Source organism: Procambarus clarkii, chromosome 80, assembly GCF_040958095.1.
Source record: "Procambarus clarkii isolate CNS0578487 chromosome 80, FALCON_Pclarkii_2.0, whole genome shotgun sequence".
Classification (NCBI taxonomy): domain Eukaryota; kingdom Metazoa; phylum Arthropoda; class Malacostraca; order Decapoda; family Cambaridae; genus Procambarus; species Procambarus clarkii.
Window position 1 is genome coordinate 17,642,655 of NC_091229.1, and position 19,144 is coordinate 17,661,798.

A 19,144-nucleotide genomic window follows, 5' to 3' on the forward strand; every position below is an offset into this window, starting at 1 on the left:
TTTATTGTCCTGTACGTTTATTTACAATAAAAATATACATATGAAGTGTTTGTACATATGATAAACATCACTTTAAACTTAAGCTCTTATTCAATGAGTTATATATAGAGTATCTTTTGATATGGCAGTGCCACAATACTGTGGTACAAATTAACAATTTATTATTTCATTTCTAGCGTCAACATTTTATGAACAGCTCGTCTGCACCTGTATAACAATGAATTTATTAAAAATATAAAATATGTGCATACTGTACAGAAAACTATTTAGTCAAACAAAGTAATCACTTAACTTGTAACCTTCAACATACCCTCGACTATACATATTCCTGTTCTGTATTCACTTCTATTATGTAAAATTTGTAGTTCTCGACTGAAAATTTTCAAACAACTGGAGAAATGGTGATGGATTCTTTGCTTCGTATCAACTAATTTTGTGATAAAGGGTTTCACTCCAAGAAGTCAGCACTCTCAAGACCCTCTGTGTAAACCATATGCCAGTAAGCACGCTAATAATTGTGACAATAAACCCAACACCTTCAAATATGAAATGTGGTGCAAAAATTTTCCAGACCATCAAGTGTCGCCGTAGGATGAACGCTGCCAATGCTGAGCAAAATAACTGTAAAATAAAATGTTTTCATTAGGGTGTTATTTAAATGAACTCACTCACTCTAATGTATCAACTACATCAAACATATATCACAGCCGACACATGGATAAAAAGGCCAATTTGCCATTTTATTATTAAGATATTTTATACAAACACATGTGACATAAATAAATTGCCAGAAAAATATGCACAACACACAGCAGATAAGCAACATAACTGAACCCTGCAAACCCACAATAGGAAATCCAGCAAACCAAAACCCAACACAGGGCAAATGGAGTTTGCACCTTATGAATCAAGATATGGCATGAAGGATTGAACCAGAGGAACCAGAACAATGCCTGGAGCCGAACTCCACCCATGGGGAACACCACAAAGGTAAAGTTCAAGTTCCGGTACAACTGCTCAACTAACTGGAAAGTGATCCAGGATCTCTCCGACACCAGACAGTGATGAACCTGCAGGCGGAGCGGAGCCACTGCCGCCCAGAAAGGGTAGCCAACCAAGTTTACCAGACCCAACCATGTCTCAACCTGGCATGGAATCAACTGGGACTTCCACAAGAATACCAGGAAGCCAAACCTGGATGGCCGTGAAAGGAATAAACTCTGGTTTGCTAACATGCAGACTGGCTGGAAGACAATAAGCAACCAGTTGTTGAGGTAGGCCATAAACATCAAAAAGATGCCACTGGGAAAAACCATCTTGGCTAAACTCGGAAGAACCAAGAAGCCGGAATCAAGCTGAAAAGGTGAACTGGACAATGGAACCTTGAAGTTTCGCAACACATTCTAAATATAGTAGTCCCTGAACCTTGGACAAAACAGGACAGACCAGAACACACCACAGAGGTCCAGGGACACTAACCAAGAAAGAATCACCCACTATACCAAGCAGACTTGAGCTAGAATGATCATGTAAAGGGTTGGACCTGGAAAGACAACCAAACCCGAGATGGTAAGAAAGAACACACGCTTGGGCAGACGAGTCCTGCATGGGGGGCCGAGAATAACCAAGATACCCAGAGAAGAGATGGGGAACCATATCAACCAAAGTTCAACCAAAACACAATGATTGAAAAAAGCTGTGGAGAAGAAACAGAACCAAAAGCCCCCCCCCCCAAAAAAAAGGATCCAGCTTCAGCCCCTCCTCTATAACTGGAGAGGCTGAAGACCACCACCATGCAAGTCCAGGGATACTACCAAGAGAAAATTTGCAATGTAGGACCAGGAGTGTCTTTCGAAAAATAACATGCATAACACACCTACCAATAAGATCAGCTCACACACACACACATACCTGAATGAGACTGAGCACCCAAACCGTAAACTGGTGAAACAACGGTTTCAGTTAAGAGACCATGTATCAAAAACCAACGCCAATGCACAAAGTGACTAAAGAGGAGTCACACCAAAATGCAGACTCTGATGGCTTCAGAGAATGTTTGACTCATTGGTCTTGTAATCCTCACAAGGAGAGTGTGACCCTTCAAAGTATGTCATCAGACCAGAAGAACATAATAAGATGCAGCACCACTCCATGAGGTGAACTGTAAAGCATGGAACCCCCTGCAATAACACTGATAGTCCTATTAAGGATAACCAATCTTGGACTTGACCCTGGGGTTTCAAAAGTGCAGCCATCTAGTGGTAGCCAAGATAGTTCATGAGGTTCTGTAGTTTCAGAATAATTCCTGGCAATTTTCAAAGTCGCAAGACCTGTTTGCAGAGAATTTTTAGTGCTTTAAAGAGTGTGTGCTATAGCAAGTGGTTACCTGCAGTCAGATTTGAGTTATGCTCTCTAATGCATTCTCCTTTACAATGAATGGAGAACTAGACAATTTGCAAGGTAATTATCAGAAGGCACTAAGCCATTACAACTATATAGCCCTTGGAAGGAATGAGGATAGACAATTTGCAAGGTTACTTGTTCTTTTAAGGTTCTGAGTCACTCAGAGCCTAGTGGTCTGTCAGCGTTCTGGTTGGCTCCTGTGTAGACTTACACTGGAGCCAACATCAAATCCATCAAACTATCCTGACTTAGGCTCCAGTAGCTGACTTACAGGAGCTACTAAAGGGGTATTTCTAAAAAACACCTCTTTAGTCAATCACACATCATAGGTATTTACACTGTACTTCTCCAATCATGCCAAAATCAAACACAGAGTTTCCTTCTTGCTTCAACATCATAACTTGGCCCACATTCACTTTTATTACTGCTACAAGAACTGTATAACTTGCATATGTTCAATTTGATGTAGTTTTGATCATAACCAGCTAAACAAAAATACACAAAAATATAGGTTTTATGAATGCAAAGTTTGCTAGCTATGAAACTCCCAGCGGGTGTTAGTAACTGTGAACACAAAATGTAGCAAAATCCATCCAAACATTCCTGGAAAATGAGTATAAATTAAATCACATTAGCTTTTTTGTTTGGAATTTTGCCAAATGTACTATGATGTCCTTTCCTTGTATTAATACAGTATCAAAAATTCGAGCATTATCATTTACCCTTATTTGTTTTAATTCACATTAAGAGTTCAAGCACCAAGGTCACAGAACTTGATATGTAAATACATAATGAAATGACAAGTAATTGATATATCTACAAGAAAATTTTAAAGCCATGTGATTGGAATGAATCCACATATCAAACTGTGCATGTGCCTGAGAAGTTCAGGGATGTGGGTTCAATCCCGTCATGCAGCTTCAACATTTTCTCACTGCTGTGTAAATGTTTAGAAACCCTTACCTTTACCGCATGCAGAAGGGTGTATGACAGGCCAACAAATATTAGGGCATCTTCGGCTTGGTCTGGCTCATCTACCAAGAGGAATTCTCCACGCTTTATGTCCTCACTTTCTAATCTGTAAAGTGAAGGAATCGATAGTCATTTAAGTTTATATCCACACAAGCACTATAGATAGATCCCCTTCAAGTGAAACTTGGAAACGAGGTAAAGATAATGTTTGTACAGTACGTATATACTGTGGGGACATGACAACTGTTTTAATGTTATTCACCACTATCCTTCGCTACCTCCATTACACTTAAAATAAACTTACATACAATTTTCCACATACCATCACCATACAATCACTTTCAATCAGTTCATTTTAATATATTCTCTCCTCTAAGAGAAGGACCAGACCACGCCAAGAAAAACCAAAGACCAGACCATGCCGAAGGGACAGAAAGAAAAAGGAAGGACCGCCAAAGAAAACCCCACACCGCCACCAAGACGAAGCACACAGGTGGGACACCATCAACGAAGCCACCTGACCACCAACAGATGGTGAGATACTCGAGGCAGAACCGAACCAGCCCTGCCATGGACCGATCGAGCATAGGAAGAGGCGGAGCCGCGGGAAAACCTCGGGTGCGACCACCGAGCAAGCATGGCCGCGTCAAACACACCTGGGCAACCGGTCCAGCAACGAGGTCTGGTCAACGACCGGGCCGCGGGAACACCAAGCTCTGGAAACACCGCAAGGCAGCAGTAGGTGTCAAGAAGCACATTCTAAACAGCACAACAAGGAGTAACGAGAGGGGCGAGGTAACATCAGAACTATTACATCCCCTGACACTTAGTTAGCACAACACAAACAAGCGTAAACTAACTTGTACAGGGCTTCTCGCAGATGTTAAGCCCTGATGAGAAACCAACGTGCAAAACAATCCAACTACCCCTCACATATCACCCCGCAGGTCAATCAACCCGAAGCGGATACAGGAGTACAAGCCATACGGACTAGAAAAACAGCCCCAGCACCAGCAGCAAGGGACACGAGCGTAGAAGGAAGACGAAGAACGAGAAAGACAGGCAGCAACGGGAATGAAAGGGGACAGGACCAACAACATAGACACCATGTCTATGTCAGGCGAATGACAGTCAAGAAGCGGGACCAAAGAGCCAGAGCTCAACCCCTGCAAGCACAGCTAGGTAAGGACAACTAGGTGAGCACAGATAATCCAATGTATATGGAAAGGCTAAGCCAGGCAAGGAAAGAGTGACCCAGAAAAGACCACGAAAAACAGGGTCGTGACCCACATGTAACAAACAACACAGACGAACAAGGAAGGCTCCAGGAAGAAGCATGCCAGGGCCAAACAAAACGAACGCCAGGGCCAAATAAAATGCCACAAACAAACCTCAACATGGATCCCCAGTATCAAGCCACAGCAAAATGTCACCTCATAACAACCTGACGCAGTGTAACATTTACCCCACCATTTTACCTCGTAACATGGCAAAGGTGGGGCCCTTTGATTGACTCAAGCATGTGATGAACATGTATATGAGTGGGACCGGATGGGTATAAATAGAAACTGCCTTGTATGGGCCAATAGGCCCTCCTGCAGTCACCTTTGTTCTTATGTTCGTAAATTCGTAGCCACGAACCAGCGCCTGGCTGAAAGATACGCCAGACCGCATAAACTCACCTGCAGAACATAGGCATGAACGTGTCATGAAACAACGTAACCGAGAGGCGTCCGGGAGCACCGCCAGAGGAAGAAGGCCAGAGCCTCACCTGAAGGAGAAGAGTAGGGTAGAGGCGAAGGAGGTGCCCTACACCCATATGCAGGGAAAACCCAACGTCCTCCCCATAGCGACAATCCAGAACACCCCCAGCATTTACGGGGCATGGACTAGAGAGACGAGAGGAGCGAGAGAGGCGAAACACCCGAGAGAACAAGGACGTGGAACACCAGCACCCATGTACACCAGCCACAACAAAACAAACTCCCACGGCGCATGAGGTCCGAACCACACAACCCCGCCCAGCGAAGAGGGCGCCAACAAGGAGTATTGCAAAATATTAGCAGTGCCTACACAGAGCACAGAGAGAAGATATAATGACAAAAGAACGAGACAGTATCGAAAACCAAGAAGCACAGAAGAGGACCAACAAATCCAAAAAGGACCGGAGGTAAATCTCACCGGAAGACGACAGACGTTCCAATAATGCAGGAAGAATCAAAGACTTTCCCGAACCCCCGAGATCTCACAGAAGCAAACAATATCACGAAGGCTCAGAAAGCCACAATCGCACCCGAGATCAAAAGTCATGCAGAAACCCAGATAACAGGGTAACGTGACTCCTCCATGACGGAGAAGTCCCGCCCCAGAGAAAAGGGGGTAGAAATGGAGAAAAGTACCCACCGATAGGACAGAACCGAACGGACAATGATCTGAATCCGGGGAGGGGCCGACGCCCAACAACTTGTACACGGAGGTGGGAAGGAAAAACCCCACTCCCCGCAACTGCAAGCCCCGCCCTGAGGATAGAAAACCCCGGTGGGGTCCAATGGGGCCCAAGGCCCCCCCAAGTCAGCCCCTCCCAACTCCAGGAATCTCCACGGCAGGGCTCCAGGGCCGAGCCATCCTCCAAAGCCCCAGCCTCACAAAAAAAAAAAAAAAAAAGGCCAGGGTAGCCAGAAAATTACTAAGGAAGGGAGCCCACTGGCAGACTCATACAACCCGGCTGGAGGAACAGGCTCGAATGCCTCCGTCGCTACCCGCTACCCCATAAGGGGAAACCCCCGAGACCGCCCGAGTCTCAAGAGCATCGAATCCCCCACCCCGACCCCAAACTCACAGACGGAAAGGATCCAGAAGCAGGGACGAAGGGGGGAGGGGGGAAGGGGGGGGAGAGGGAGGGCCAGACTAAATCACAACAGGGAAAAGACAAGGGGGCAAGGAAGGAACAAAACCGAAGCAACCAACACCCCCAAGCCCCGGCACAACCACCAAAACGGGGTAGCCTCGGGGCTTCCGGGGAGCAAACAATCAAACGCGTTGCAACCACCTGAACCCAACGTGCAATGCCCGTGCTGCCTGCACCCGCATAATCAGCATAAGACCGGGTAACTGAGTCACAAACAAGCAATGAAACTCGCAGGACTCCGGGTCGAAGGTGCCACCGACCCCACAGGCAGCAGACGGGGGCAAAAACAATGAGAGTCGCCCTGAGACAAAGGGACAGAGCAACCCTCGAACTCGCACAAAGTGAGGGGGAGGACTCAGGGGTCACATCCATCAGACCCATGCGCCCCCATGGGGATTCCCAGGGTCCTGAGATGGAACTCACCCTCAGGGAAGCCCAGGCAGGGTACTGCTAACTGGTGCCCAAGTCTATCAAACAACCTTCTAAAAACTGAACCCCTGGGACGTAAACTCTCACGAGGACCTAGCAGGGGGGGCACCACCAGAAGAAAACTGTATTAGGTCAGATACCAAGGAGCAAACAAGGCAGACCCCCTCACAAGGCACAAACGAAAAGAAAAACAAAACCCCGCAAGAGGACAACATGCCCAAAGGAACAGAGCTGGCCACTAAGAATGGTGAAAACAAGCTGCGCAGCACCCTGCGCCCCGTACCAGTGCAAGGTGCCTCATACTCTAAGGTAACAAGAGAGACAAAACACCCAAGCACCCAAAGAGCAGCCAAAAAACCGAGCAGTGAAACAGCCCAGAAGAGGCAGGACCCAAGGAACATGTGGAAGGTAACCCCAAGCCCCGAGGGCAGTACTTACAAGGCACCTAGGGAAGGTAACCCTAGGTGCATGCAGCCCGAGTACTGTAGAATAACTCCTGGCTCTCGCACCCTTGGAAGACAGCCACCACACTCTAAACAGAGCTGAAAAATTACTGGAGCCAGAGCACACGACCTCTCCCTCTAGCATCAGCCTTAGAACTGAAGGATGGATAGCTGGAATGAGAGTCTGGGGCTCCCCCTTCCCCCTCCCGGAGAGGGGGGGACCTGCACAGACAGCGGCGCGGCAACGTGTAACATCATGGGATGTCATGCTCCTTTGCTCGTTTCTTTTTGGGGAGTTCTATCCACTTTTTCGGCTTTTGGTAGCAATTTTCACCAGAATAGGAGTTTGTTTTGGGACGCTTACCTTTCTGGGTGCCTGACCCGGTCGATGGCAGACATAGAATGCTTCCAACAACACGGAGGTTTCTATAGGCCATTGCTTCCCATTCCTCTCTGAAGGGGCCAGGTTCTAGCTCGTGGTCCCCGGTAGGCCCACAGAACTCCATACACATGACTGATGTCAACGTCTGACATTAGCATATCAGCCTGGATAAGCTCCGGGGAGCTGACGGGGCTTCCCCCAGAAAAGACATTTCTTTTGCAGGGATATTCCTACATTGGCCCTAAGCCTCTGGCTGGCCCACTAAGTGTTACTTATTTCTGTTTTACTTAAGTGGAGTATGAGTATTTATGACTCATATGTTTGCTTCAGTAAGATTATGCATCATGTGTTTAACAACAACTTCTGCTCTGTTGAACCTAAGTTGAAATCTTATTGGGGCTTGTAACTGTGCCTACCGGGGACCATAATGATAATGTTCCAGTGGTCTGTTGGGCATTTCTCCACAGTGCTGTCATTTCCTCTTATTTTCTGGAACCTGTAAGCCTATTTCCCATGCACATGGGTATCCAAGCCTGATGCGACGTACGTGTACTTCTATTATTCTACTGAAGACCGAGTTGTCGGAGCAGGTGCAGAAGTAGCACCACAGCAACTCAGTGGCTGGATGCTAAACTACATTGGCCTTATACAGGTGGAGGTTGGTGGGGAAGCTGGTTTGGTGCCTGGTCAGACTCAAAAACACAAAGGTAGTTGGAATAATCCGACAGTTGGAAGTTGGACAAAGCGTTGAGCAGTATACATCCTTCTTGTTGAGGAAGGGTTTTCTTCCTTCAGACCTTTCACTCATATACTGCATATAGTACTATTATACCCATCCATCATATTTACACTAGCTGCTTGCTTCAGAAGACAAATTTTTCCTGCTTGTACTCTTGAGCGCTCTATCCATACCCAAGTTTCACTTCCATATATTTGGGCTGGGAGAGCTATACTATCTCTCAACCCTTTCTTAACTCACATACAAACATTCCTTTCTTTCGTTCACCTCTTCTGCTACTCTTCTCCTATTCATAATGCTCCTTCATTTCACCTTTCATGCTCAAATTTTTACCAACAACACGGGGGTTTCTATAGGCCATTGCTCCCCATGCCTCTCTGAGGGGGCCAGGTTCTGGCTCGTGGTCCCCGGTAGGCCCACAGAACTCCATACACATGACTGATGCCAAAGTCTGACATTAGCATATCAGCCTGGATAAGCTCCGGGAAGCTGACGGGCTCCCCTCAGAAAATATATATTTTTTCAGGGATATTCCTACATTGGCCCTAAGCTTCTGGCTGGCCCACTATGTGTTACTTATTTCTGTTTTACTTAAGCGGAGTATGAATATTTATGACTCCTATGTTCGCTTCAGTAAGATTATGCATCATGTGTTTAAATCTAAAATATTTAAAACTTACTCCCTCTTTCAATATCTCTTTTAGCATTTTAATCCTACAGATTAAATGACTACATTTTGTCAATTTTTAAGAATCTATCAAATCCAAGATATCCCTTCTTTCAAACACGCATCATAATTTTTCCTATAATGACCTTAAACTTTCTTCTCTTGTGCAAGCTCTTGAGCAAGTCCTGCTCACACTCATCAAGCAACACTGCATCACCAGCATACAAAGATATACCTGGATCGTACTAGAGATGGTTCTGGAGCTACTACTGTTCTCCAAGCCAGGCCTAGAGTCCAGATATGACTTAAGATAACTTGGTTCAACAGACCATTGCTTGGATTTCAACAACAATTTATCCCAGTTTCAATTACTAAACTCACTCACTCAGTCTTCTGCACTTCCTCCTCATTCTCGTCAAAGAATGCTGCATCACCTGCATACAAACATGTCAACAACAACAATTGATGCTACTAGTCCAGTACACTTCTGCTCTTGCTCCATGGTGTTCTTGACTCGACCTCATTAACTAACAGTATGTACAGTACACTAGAAGAGTCAGGAAGACACATCACACACGCCCTGTTTTAAGCCCACCACAACAATCAAATCATGTCCTGTTTTTACCAACTCTTTTCAAATGTCATTGATTTATAAAGATGTATTTTACTGCTATTATGCCCCCTCCTACCCTATATTTAAAACTCTCTAAATCCTCCATGATCAATCCAACAACATGCCCTTTCCCAATCCACCAAGGAATCATACAACTTTCTCTGCTTTACTAGAATTCTTTTCAATAACCATTGTCAGATTAAAAGTCAGATCTGTACAACCCTTACCTTATCAATATAAAATGTAAAATTCACAGATATAATTACCTGTTTCCTCGCAGCTTTGGAAATATTACTCCAAGAGCTAGTGGCGCCAATACAACAAGTGGTAGAGCAAAGCCAAATAATATTTGTGAAGAAAAGGTGTTTAATCCAACTAGGAGTGCAGGTATAAGGTTGGTACCCCTCCATTCACCTGCGAACCCGACAAACGCTGCTGACCAGTGCAAGGTCGGGAATGTGGGATGATGTCCAGTGCTGTAGAAGCCATGGATACTCAAGATGAACCACACACACGTACAAGACCATGAAGGCTTCATAATGACACCTGCAACCAGATTGTAATTCAGTTATTGAAATTACAAAACATATTCATTATACAAATAATGTTTTACATCTGACATTACAAAGCACTGTTCAATATTGTATAGAACAGTATTAATGATTTTCTTGCTATATTTATGATCAGATAGTGTGGACCATTATACGTATAAGAACATGCAAGGAGGGAGGATAGAAAAGCAAAGAGGGAGCAGAGGTGAGATGGGTGGAGAAGCTATTTAGAAAATGATATTATGCAATTTACCACTAACAGTCATACATAAATGCTTGCTTACTCTCCGTGACACAAGATGAAAATAGCACCTAAGTCTAGCTAAGTGGTGCCCTGATAGGAAACCAAATAGTCTGCACCCTCAAATGATAGTGAGAAAGATAACTAATGCACACATCGCTCATTGGCAATCACTTAACATACTAGGAAAAACATGTAAGACAGCATGGTAAATAGAAAACAAAAGTAGCTTGGTTATCAATTGTTTCTTTGCTTAGTGGGCTCATACTTATACTGGTACTGTATATTCAGCTTTCCTGAATTTTGCATACTCAGCTTTTGAGGGAGCCGGTCGGCCGAGCGAACAGCACGCTGGACTTGTGATCCTGTGGTCCTGGATTCGATCCCAGGCGCCGGCGAGAAACAATGGGCAGAGTTTCTTTCACCCTATGCCCCTGTTACCTAGCAGTAAAATAGGTACCTGGGTGTTAGTCAGCTGTCACGGGCTGCTTCCTGGGGGTGGAGGCCTGGTCGAGGACCGGGCCACGGGGACACTAAAGCCCCAAAATGATCTCAAGATAACCTTCCTTGTGTTGCTATTTGTGTGTGTTCAAAAGGGAACACACAAATTTTATGTTCTCAGATTTTTTGGTGATAAACATAAAACCACATAAAGAACATTGAGCGAGGAGCCTATGCTACATTTTCCAATTTCAGAATTACTTTTAAATACATAAATAGTGAAAACTAAAGAAATTGTTCACAACCTTTGTGAGACCAAAGCTGGAATATGTAGCAGTGGTATGGTGCCCATATCTTAATTAAGAAGCACATCAACAAACTGGAAAAGATGCAAAGACATGCAACTAGATGGCTCCTGGAACTGAAAGATAAAAGCAACGAATGAGAGGTTGGAGCCATTAAATATACCAAGACTAGAAGATGGAAGAAAAAGAGGCAATATGATCACTACATACAAAATGGTAACGGGAATCGACAAAATTGATAAAGAAGAATTCATGCAACCTACAGCCTCACCAAAATGAGGTCACAGACTCAAGCTAAGGAAACAAAGGTGCTGAAAAAATATTTGAAAGGTTTTATTTTGCAGTGTTAGAAGGTTGGAACAAGTTAAGTGAGAAGATGATGGAGTCAAAAACCGTCAGTAGTTTCAAAGCGTTACATGATAAAGACGGGACAACAAGTGTAGCTCTCATCCTGTAACAACACTTAAGTTATTTTTTTTAATTTATATATACTTACAAGAGTTCTTACATTCTTGTAAAGCCACTAGAAAGCATAGTGTTTCGGCAGGTCCTTAACCAATGCATTGCCCCAAACGACAAATGCCGTTCGCTGATTACTGCGCCAACCGACAAAAGTATTTTTATTTTTTCATACATGGTTGAAACGCGCTCACGGTAGGTTTTGTATGAAATGGACTCTTGGGACCTCCAGTGAGAGGCAGCAATCTTGGAAAAAATTCCCAGAATGCCCTAGGGCTGCTGACTGGGTTAGTCCTGAGTGAGCAACCATGGATGATGCACGCGCCTCTGGCTCCCAAACACCTGTCCGACGCGGTGTTGAAAGATCGTTCTCTGTCGGTGAAATTCAGACCTTATTGCTTAGAGAACATAAGGGTCATAATATTGATGAAGCTAGGCACAATAAGGACCTAACACAAAGGTCGGATGCAAGTGATATAGCACCTATTATTACACACACTATAAGAGTGAGAATGTCTGTCTGTGTTCAAAGTTGATGGCCACATGGTTGGGACTAGCCTCACCCAAATTGGCAGAGGGAATGGTCTAGGGTATAGGATGAACATAGGCTGGTCGAGGTCGCCAGAATTCAAAAGGGAACAGCGTGCCAGGGTCACATTCCGACCCCAACGACAATTTTTATTACTGTCTGCCAGCTACATAGCTAAGTATGTTCTTAACTAACTTTTTAAAACAACTCTTTCTTATAGTAACACGCACCATTATTTACTTATCTCGGGGGAAAATTAACAAATTTCATATTGTCAATAATTTAACCGTACTCGTATAAAACAGATGATTCTTCCACAGCTTCATAGGTTTCTCAAGCCACAGCCGTATCAGAGTAAGGGGTAGCCATTCTTGTTTTAGTATTTCACAAGACTGAGTTCCTTTCACTGGACATCACTTACACATTTGACAGATCGACAGAGAAAGAGACAGATAACAGAGATAAATAGTTGTTTGATTGATGAATGGATAGAGGTATAGACAGATGAGGAGATGGATGGATAGATGGATACTGATATACAGTATATAGATGGATGGATGAATATTACACACCTAGTACATTGTATTATCATTATCCATTTGTTATTATTACTTAGTAATACCACATACACATTTATCCATTATTAGTATCGGATATATACAATGAACAAATTCACAAGGACCTTGATGAGGATTCGAACCTATGTGTTGGATGTTCCCAGACATGCTCTAGTCAACTGTGAATTTCATTGTGATTTTGTTTATTGATATATAATGTTATTGTGATTTTTCTGTGTATGGATATATACAAATTAGATTTTCATGCTAAAAGGCTGAACAACAATAACAGAACTATTAAATCAAGCATGCAAAGCTGCTTAATTAAACAAATATTAAAAGGCAATACATATATAATTGATGACAATGTTTACAACTTACTTAATTTGTCTGCAGTCTGCCATAAGGTAAGAGCTTGGATGAGAAGACACGCTATGGCAGAGACAAACAGGAGCACCATGGCAGGAGTGAGGCCGTCGCCAGCCACCATCGCTAACACCACCCATACCACCGTCAACACTGCCACTAGTGGGGCAGACACAGCTGTGGCTAACCCATACACTATGGGAATATTACAACTTTTCTTATTACCCATATTGTACTTTGCCACTAAAGTTTTACAAAGCTGTGGTATTAAAGCACTTGGGTTGTCCATCACTGACTGAATACTTGTTTTATTTTTTGAGGGTGGCACTTCATAAATGAATAAAGGTACAATATATAACGCTGCCACATACATCAGAGTAAGGGCGTATGTTATACGTGAAGGAAATACTACATATTTATTGAGATTCGAGTTCTGCAGAGTGGGTGCTGCTTGTAGAGCCCAGTGAGCTGCTATAAGCACCCCACAAACAACCGGAATAGAATTGTACAATATGATTCCTACCCTAGAGCCATTCATGTTACCACACATCAAGAGCCAACGCCGAGGTAACCACACAAGTAAAGTTAAGGCAAACAGGCTGGTAAAATATCGCCAGTTACGTGACTCTTGTGGCAGCCCTGTCATTGTTATGTGTACCTGGCTTGGAGTGCACCACGTCTGCTCCTCTCGACACTTCCAGAACCATGCGCTTAAACGCACAGAGAAAAATACTACTGACAAGATGAAGACACACAAAACAGAATAAGAATTCAGTACCAATTTGAAATTCTTCCCTGAAAATACATTGAAGCCTCTTTTCTTATTCTTTATGAAAAGTGGCATGATAAGTTGAATTATTAAACAAGAAAGCAGAATAAATGCTACTACATAATTTTCCACAACAACATAACTATTGGAGAAACTTCCAAGACATAAGAAAAGCACCAACAAGAGTGAACATATGTCACTTGTGCTAAACTTAAGATGAGCTGTGCTCAAAACTTCTCTATGAAAATACATCCACAATGTTATCAGTACACTGGCAGCGCAGCCAAGTACCGAAATATTGGAATAAGGAATGAGAACAAAAAGACCGTTAACTAAAACGGTGAGAAACAAAACCCTCTTCACAACAGGAATCTTGTTCTTGAGGATAAACTTACAGTGGGACACAACTGATGCCAGTACTAAACTATTTAACATAAGAATAAGGCCACTGCATATTTCTGATACACTGAACTTTGCCCACACTTCCTCACACATCATTTTGGCAAGGGTCAGATACTGGCTGTAAACACTCTTCTGTTCTCTTAGTGAGAGGTTTTCAAATCCAAGCAACATTTTGTTCTGAAGCAATTCTATTCTCTGCCACAGGTCATGTGGGAATACATTTCCTAAAGCCTTATAATCTTTCAAATATCTGCTAACTTGCTTAACATTCTGTGCCAAAGCAACCACCTGCCGCTGTTCAGCTTCTACATTACTTTGTCCTTGAGTAACCAAAATATTCTCCATAACTTTACCCAAATTAGAATAAGGTATTGGCACCCCAAGTGCCAGAGCAAGTGAGGGAACCAGGTCCACTTGAGCAATTGGCAATGCACGCCCATGCTCAGACTCAGGGGACACTATGCTAAGTGCTGGACTATATAAGAACAGCGCAGCCTCAGTTTCATCGTGAGAGTCTCCGCCATGGTCTCCTGTTTTGGTCATTCCATGATCACCAAAAATAATGAGAAGTGTGTCATTTTGAGTACCATCAGCCACTTTCCTGGAAATTAGAAAAAAAATCTTTACTGCTTGTGCTCAAAATAAACAAATCATATTGTATAAAACAAAAAAAGAACAGGTATGTATATTTTTGTTTACATATTATATAAAATCTACTGGCATCATAAAATATTCATTTGGCCCTTGCTCTACACGAGTCTGCACCTGTGGGATTATGATTTTATAGTACCACAAAATCCAAACACACGAGGATGGTTCACCAGTAAAATACTATACAAGTATAAGGTTCACTCAGCTGAACTGATGCTCTGATTTCAACCTATTTTCTTACATATTACGTCTGAATTTGGTTGTTTGCCTGTATGGCCGAAAATGGACGTAATTTGAAAATTAACAAAATTGAAAATAAATTTTGGATTTTTTTTTTCCAAAACAGTTAGTTAAGGGTCCTCTAGTAGATTAGGGGGGCAGGAAATTTTCCTAAAGTTTCAAAATTTATGAAAAATGTTAACTGAAATTTTCCTTTCCTAGCCTTACCGAGTAAGCCAGACGACTCAAACAGAAAACAGGACAGTACTGCATATCACTTTCGTGAGCCAATTTTATTTCAAATTACATCCATTTCTGACCATAGCGTGCATACGAGCAAGAAACCAGCGTTGAATGTAATGAAACGCCATTTTCTGGGCGAGTCCTGGAGGCTTCCCGGAGCTATTCAGGCTGAATGGATATGTATAACTTTCTGGCATCAGTCAATGCATAAAGTTCTTGCCTACCGGGGACCACGGGCCAGAACCTGGCCCCCTCTAGAGAGGCACGAGGAGCAATGGCCTAAAGAGACTCCCCGTATTGTTGGGAGCATTCTATGTCTGCCATCAACCGAGATAGGCACCCAGAAAGGTAGGCGCCCCGAAACAAACCATCACTATTCTGGCATGATGACATCATGCTCGTTTGCTAATTTTCGTTTGGAGAGTTTTTGTCCACTTGTTCGGTCTTTGGTCCCAATAGTTTTACCAGAATAGGGGTTTGTTTTGGGGCGCCTACCTTTCTGGGTGCCTATCCCGGTCGATGGCAGACATAGAATGCTCCCAACAATACGGGGGGTCTTTATTGGTCATTGCTCCTCGTGCCTCTCTAGAGGGAGCCAAGTTTTGGCTCGTGGTCCGAGGTAGGCAAGAACTCCTTGCATTGACTGATGCCAGAAAGTTATACATATCCATTCAGCCTGGATAGCTCCGGGGAGCCGACGGGGCTCCCCCAGAAAGCGATCTTATTTTTAAGAGGACGGGTTGCTGATTTGTGATGGTCAAATACCGAACCACATTATAATTTTTTTACTGCTCATAATCATCTTGCATTTACGTGCTTTTTTGGATTACATTCCAATAGTGAACCTGGAGTCTATGATAAATACTGTATAATATATCAAATCTGTATTTTAACACTATCGGTAACTTTGGACCGGACTCTCGTCCAAAATTTTTCTCTTGAATCCTAACTTTGGACCGGACTTGCGTCCACTACAAAAATATTTGTATAAAATTCATTTTTTATCCAATCGACCTCGGGATAATATCAAAATAAGCGCCTTTAGAATGCGCACAATTTGATACCAAAATGAAAGATGTAACATGAAACTTGATGTCCGAACACTTATATGATTATAAATAGGTTTTTGGTCAAAATTTTAAAATATTTGTTAAAATTCTATTTATTGTGCTATTATGTTGGGACTAGTTTTAAAATGCGCACCTTTACGTCGCAAACAATTTGATACCAAAATGAAAGATGTAACACAAAAATTTCTGTCAGAACACTGGAAATATATATAAAATTTTGTGATGATGAGCTTCCAGAATTAAAATATTTGTTAAAATTCCAGTTATTGCTCTATTATTATGGGACTAGTTTTAAAATATGCGCCTTTTTATTGCGAACAGTTTGATACCAAAATGAAAGACGTAACATGAAAATTGATGTTATCAAACTGAACGAGTATACACATCAGGTTGCAGTGTACAAATTGGTGCTCGTTCTCGGGTAAATTTAGGCTTTTCTGCGGGGAGGCACTCCAAACTTTTGTACATTATATTCATACACATCTGTAGGGAATTTAATTGCGAACACAATGATACCAAAACGAGTGACGTAGCATGAGAATTAAGGTGAGAAAAATGGAACGAGTATGCACATTTTACTGATTTTGTGCGCTTACGGGTAACTTTTGCCGACTTTAGGCTTTGCTGTTGGGAATCACGCCAGGCTTTTGGACATTATATTTATACACACCTGTAGGGAATTTAACTGCGAACACAATGATACCAAAACGAGCGACGTAGCACGAGAATTAAGGTGAGAAAGCTGAAATGAGTATACACATTTAGGTGTCACCGCACGCTTACCCACACATTGGGTGCATGACCCCTAAGTTGACCACGCGCCTGCCCGGTGAACAATAATGTTAAGTGATAGTTTTTGTTAAATAAGAAACATACTGTATATCATTAGAACTGTTGACTGGAAGTGAAAAGTTACATAAAACTAATAAATTTCTGATGGCAACAACCTAAGATTATGCATGCAAAGTTGTCAGGTTGTGAAATTTTTCTAATTATTATTATTATATCTACCTATGTACAGTATCTGTATTATTATGTACAGAATATAGTATTGAAAATTCAGATGTTAGTGACTGTAATGAATAAATAAAGAAACATTAGTAACATCCCCCTTCCCCCTTTAATATTCTCCAACTCAGCAACTACTCGTATGTGCAAGAGGCTATGACAGACCCTCCCCACCCTCCTACTCTGCCTGCTCATCCCTCCAGGCCTACATGGACGTAGGTAAACATTATTTTCTTATTTATTGACACTTGTTTATAGCTCTTCCTCTACACAATAAAAAACACATGCATAATAATCTTCTAAGTGTGGGAAGGGGGGAAATTCAATTCAGCTCAAATTCTATGGAACAAAACTCATTGCATCGAAACAATTAAGTGAATCTGGTGAATATAATCAGACTTGGCAGCCTAGTGGGATCAATAATTATTCGTGTGTGCTATATAGTACTAACCATTTCTGATGGAGAAAATCAAACGAACATATGGTTCACAGAACTGAAGTAATCATCTTACGATTGCTTTTATTTTTTATAAAATATCACAAAAAGGAACAGTAGGAGATATTGTTTACTAAAAAATATTTACTGCTTGAGGAAGCACAGCAAAAAAATTGAAATACAGTATGCTCATGTAGATCTGAAAACATCTGAAGGTACATGTAATTAAATTACATGTACTTTGAGATAGTAAATATTTTTCCATTGAAAGAGATAAACTTAGAATCAACACAAGAGTCTAAGGAGATTGACGAAGTAGATCGTCATAGATCATCAGAAGAAAGCAGTTGTCTGAGGGAGGATTCAGTCGCCTTCTTTAGAAAAATAAACTTTAGAAAATAATCAAAGATACAAACTTTATTATATCATTCATCTGCTTCAGTTTGGCTGCCATTTCTGGATGATTTGGACCATAACGATGGCCACAATGATCAACTCCAAGAAAGTGACCAATGAGAACATCCCAATCATTTCTTGCCATTTCTTGCTCCAGATGACTCAGTACACCATTATCAACAGTGTGAAGATCCATTACATTGAAAGAAGGGTACAGAAATGAGCGCTTGAACCTGCAGGAGGACACGTTTGTGTAAATATCACTTAGATTTTAAAATACCAGTAAATTAATGCTGTGAAATTATTTTTCTAGCAATTTAAAATTTCTCTTCTACTTTTCCTTATAAGAAAAATATATTGTACCAATAAATTATCTAATTACATGGAAAGATCACTCACACACACACAAAATCAAATTTTTAAATAGCACGTTAACACAATCTGGTAAGGCAAAGAAAATGCAAGACGCTTATTAACAAGAGTGGAGTACAGTATTCAAAAGTGGGAAAAAAAGGTGCACTAACAGGAGTCCTTACATTCATGAACAGCCACTAGCACACACAGTATTTTGGGCAAGTCCTTGATCCTATGTTCCCGGAATACGATCCCGCCAAATCATTTAACAACCAGGTACCCATTTTACTGTTGGGTAAACAGAGGCTACGGTTAAGGACTGACGAATCCAATACAAAGCGCTCGCGAAACCCCAGGCGAGTGTCTTACCACAACACCACGGGGACTAACATTGATGGATACCTTAATGTAATGCCAGGATAGGGCTGCCATGAGATATGGTCTGTCCAACCTTCCCATATCTTGGGAGACAACCAATTTGAGATACTAAAGTAGTACTGAGATACAGTATAACCGAGGTAATACTGAGAGAGTGGTGTAGTGACTCTCTGATATATATACTGCACTATGGAGTAAATTTAAAGTGCAGAG

General features: G+C 42.2%; 1 protein-coding gene across 3 annotated transcripts in view; it reads right to left on the bottom strand.

The window, feature by feature from the left end:
• Nucleotides 1–19,144, bottom strand: part of LOC138357781 (GPI ethanolamine phosphate transferase 3-like) — a 27,146-nt gene continuing 8,002 nt past the window's right edge. For 2 of the 3 annotated variants that reach the window (XM_069314841.1, XM_069314842.1), the window contains exons 4-8: nucleotides 18,220–18,432; nucleotides 13,021–14,777; nucleotides 9,823–10,102; nucleotides 3,367–3,481; nucleotides 1–621 (exon numbers count right to left, since the gene is read on the bottom strand). In XM_069314841.1, coding sequence (XP_069170942.1) covers nucleotides 424–621; nucleotides 3,367–3,481; nucleotides 9,823–10,102; nucleotides 13,021–14,777; nucleotides 18,220–18,432 — 2,563 coding nt within the window. In that variant the 3' untranslated portion in view covers nucleotides 1–423. Of the gene's footprint in view, nucleotides 622–3,366; nucleotides 3,482–9,822; nucleotides 10,103–11,607; nucleotides 11,926–13,020; nucleotides 14,778–18,219; nucleotides 18,433–19,144 lie in introns of those variants that run through there. The other variant, XM_069314843.1, reaches the window with a different exon arrangement.